Source organism: Morone saxatilis, unplaced genomic scaffold (genome assembly GCF_004916995.1).
Source record: "Morone saxatilis isolate NCDOM2014 unplaced genomic scaffold, NCSU_SB_2.0 Contig16, whole genome shotgun sequence".
Taxonomy (NCBI): domain Eukaryota; kingdom Metazoa; phylum Chordata; class Actinopteri; family Moronidae; genus Morone; species Morone saxatilis.
This window is the reverse complement of record NW_023339718.1, coordinates 27,475,828-27,479,395: the sequence shown is the minus strand read 5'-3', so window position 1 is coordinate 27,479,395 and position 3,568 is coordinate 27,475,828. Positions and strand designations below refer to the sequence as shown.

At 43.9% G+C, this 3,568-nt stretch overlaps 1 protein-coding gene across 2 annotated transcripts in view; it reads left to right on the top strand.

Moving 5' to 3' along the window:
- Positions 1-3,568, top strand: part of LOC118325618 (rab-like protein 6) — a 20,239-nt gene that overhangs the window by 9,390 nt on the left and 7,281 nt on the right. For both annotated transcript variants that reach the window (XM_035658358.1, XM_035658359.1), the window contains 3 exons: positions 1,838-2,223; positions 2,845-2,998; positions 3,325-3,525. In XM_035658358.1, coding sequence (XP_035514251.1) covers positions 1,838-2,223; positions 2,845-2,998; positions 3,325-3,525 — 741 coding nt within the window. The remainder of the gene's footprint in view (positions 1-1,837; positions 2,224-2,844; positions 2,999-3,324; positions 3,526-3,568) is intronic.

The following is a 3,568-nucleotide window of genomic DNA, read 5'->3' as shown; positions in this document are numbered from 1 at the left end:
GCGACGTAGGTCTGTTTTCCCTGGGCGATTCATATCAGTAAGCGGCGCAAACCAGCGCGCTGCACTTGCTGTGTCACCCCAAAGAATTACGCACACTAACAAGCAGTTGCAATTTGCGTTGTAGAATTCCATGTCTTGCTGTGTTCCTGGCAAGATCCTTGATTAGTTTACTGGGTTTCGTTGCTGGAGAACGATGTTCTTGCCGCCAGCCAGTAGTTGTGACGTCATGTGCAAAGTATGAATTGTCCTCAACAACTCGTAGAAATATAGACTAGTCCTACACGTAAATGTAAGCATATTAAGATGTAATTGGACTAACGTTCTGTAGATGGCTTAGCTTGCTAACGTTAGTTCTATAATACATTTACAGACTACTAGATCTTATTTTGAAACTTCTGTTGAGAAACACTAACTAGCGAATGTTATATTAAACCGGATGTTGACAGTTACAACGAAGAAGAGGCGAAGAAGAAGGGGGCGTTCCAGTCAGCGAAAACGGGAACCATTTGTGGCTGCAGTTTGATGATATTGACTGCAAATACAATCTGATAAATTAAGAAACAAGACAAATAAATAAAAGTTCACTGAAAATTAAATCCAATCAGTGACGACTGATGAAAAAATATGCATGTAGAAATTACCAGTGGCTAATCGTATTACTGTTCTTTGTATGCACTATTNNGGCTGCAGTTGGATGATATTGGATAGTATGGCCATAACCCGATGGCCAGCAGTTCAATATCAGGTGTGCAGATTTCTGCCTTCGTGACAACAGGTCCTGGGTTACACCATTTGGAGTTAACAAAGACAGCAAGCCATCCTTACAACTTCTTACCCCTGTCTTTCTTCCTATCTGTCCGAACTAGCGAAAAGCCGGCTAGTTCCACTGAACAGTCTGATATATTCCCATTCAAGAGCTCGTCCATCTTGTTTGTCAGTAAGCGTACATTCCCCATGACAACCGAGGAAAGACAGTGCTTGTATCTCCCTCCTCTCTGATGGCTGATGGTACAAACGAGCCTCCAAAGTGCTTTGAGTCTCGGGGCTGGATCAGTTTGTGGCTGAAAGTGCTCCTGAGCTGCCTCAGCTCAGTGTAGAGAGGATGAGAGGGGCTGTCCATGTCCATGATGGCTTTCAGCTTCAGCTGGTTAGCTAATGGTTTGCTAACTTAAGATGTATATAGATGTGATACATATTTTGCTTTTATATTTGAACCATCTTCAAAATGTGGCTGTCTTTTCAAAATAGAGAGCCTAGCACATAGCATATCCTAGCACATAGCATATCCTAGCACATACCACACTACCATTCTAGCAGAAGAACAGGAAAGGAGAAAGTCAACCAAGGTACTGGCCGAGGCTTGCTTAACTGTTATTGTAGCACAGAGTGAAAAGGGGTGGGACTTAGGAAGGGTCAATTATGAATTGTCGTGCCATTTGGGTACATTTCATTCAGTTTTTATTCTTAATTTCAGCACACAAACATGTAAAGTTGGTAGTGGATAGAGTTACATTGGTTACAAGAAGTACCAATACGCATTTGTCTGGCCAGTCAATGCTGAATGTGCGAAAATTTTAACTAACAAAAACAACACCGATCTAGGTTTATTACATTCCTTGTATGTTCTTCTTGACAAATAGACTTATGAAGTTGTTTTGTTCTGTATTTCTCTGTAGCCCAGAATATGACTAATCTGCAGGTGTTTTTTTGTTCTTCTGCTGATAAACTAGCTTCCAGCACAGGGCGATGTCACAGCAATTCATTATGATGACCTTATACTCCTAGCCTCAGTCATCATTCTACATTTTATTGAGCAGCCCTGTTGTGATTTCTGCAGTTTCCTGGAGAACTTGGAGTCTCGCAGTAAGGGCTATGGCTCTCCTGGTCCAGCCAACGGTCAGAGTCCCTCCTCAGGCTCTCAGTCCCCCATCGTCCCTCCCAGTGGGGCCTCCACAGGCAGCTCCAGCCCCAGCACCCCTCAGCCCCCCATTCCCTCCCAGGCACTTCCACAATCCCCATCTGTTTCTGCCTGTGCTCCTCCACCCCCCTCGACGGCAGTCAGCGTGACAGCTTCACCTACAGTTGAGTCAAAGCCATCGGCCCAGTCGCCCGAACACCTTCAGCCTACAGCTGTTTCTGGGGCGCCTCCCTCTCAGAAACGCAGCTTCATCTCCCGTTTGTTTGGTTCAACATCTGCTACTGATGCTCCTGCTCCTGGACCAGGTAGGATTCTACAGATTACTCATGCAGTAAAAGCCTCCCGCCAGTCCACATTCCCTCTGCTCTGCAGTTGTGTGCACCATTGATGTAACAGCAAGAATCTGTCATCTGTTTGTTTTGTGTACTCGCTATAGTGGACCTTCTCATATCTACATGTATACTGCCTGTTAATGATCTAATTTCTGGTTGCTTAATGTAGTCAATTTCCCCGAAACTGCAGCTTATATGAATGTTTGTAAGTGCTGTCCTTATTGTCAAGAAAAACTAAGGAAAATGATTTGTTAAAAAGAGTGGGAACCCTGAATATTCCATTTCTAGCAACACATCCTCCCAAATGTTACACACTGGACCTTTAGGAAATCATGTTTGAAGGTCTAAATGAATGATGTTTGTTAGTAGTAGTCACAAGACACTTAGCAGTTGAGAAATGCAGAGCTTTTCAGGCGATCAAAGGACTGGCTGGTATTGGAATGTCATGTGATTTCACTGTTTCATTGAAGTTCTTGTGTAAATAACAAGGCAACACACGGCAGAGCTGTGATGGGAGATTTCTAACATTAAACTGTAGATTTTAATAAAGTGAACTTGTTTAGTAGTTAGTCACACACACTATGTTTTCCTCAGAGGACCCGCCTGCACCAGTGTGTCCTGCTAAGGTTCAGAGCGTAGATGATTTTGTGCCAGATGAGAGACTGGATAAAAGCTTCCTGGAGGACAGCCTGCCCTCCAAGACCAAGGTGCCTCAGCCTGCACCAGCTCCGGCTGTAGACAGTGACAGGTGAGATATTTTAAGAATCCTTTTCAGTTAGCTTGTTAATCCTTTGGGTCGAAGCAAGTATTTGTTGATATCTTTATTTGTATCTTTTTTGCATTGAAATTAGCCTTGATGTGGATGAAAAACAATGCTTTATTTGTTAAAACTTTAACTGTTTTTATCTGACATAATATGCAACTTATATGTAACAGAATACTGTGCAAGAAGTCTGCATATGTACATTAGATGTGACAGGTCCTGGTTTAGAGCAGCACAGTAGCCCACAATAGTAGACCAACCCTCTCTCCATGAGTAAAGGTAAAGAGGTTCCTGTCTTTTCTCTGTCCCAGTGATGGTGAAGGCAGAGGGAACCCCATGGTGTCTGGTTTCCAGGACGAGCTCGATCCGGATGACACTGAACCCAGCCTTCCCCAATCTAAGACCCTGCCCCCCAGCAAAGATATCACTCTGACCAGTGACGAGGAGGAGGGAGTACCAGTCACCACTGTCACACAGGACCAAGACCTGGACAGTGAACCTGAGCTGAAAGCGTAAGTGTTGCAGGCTTGTTAAAAGGAGTTCGGTCTGTTAAAA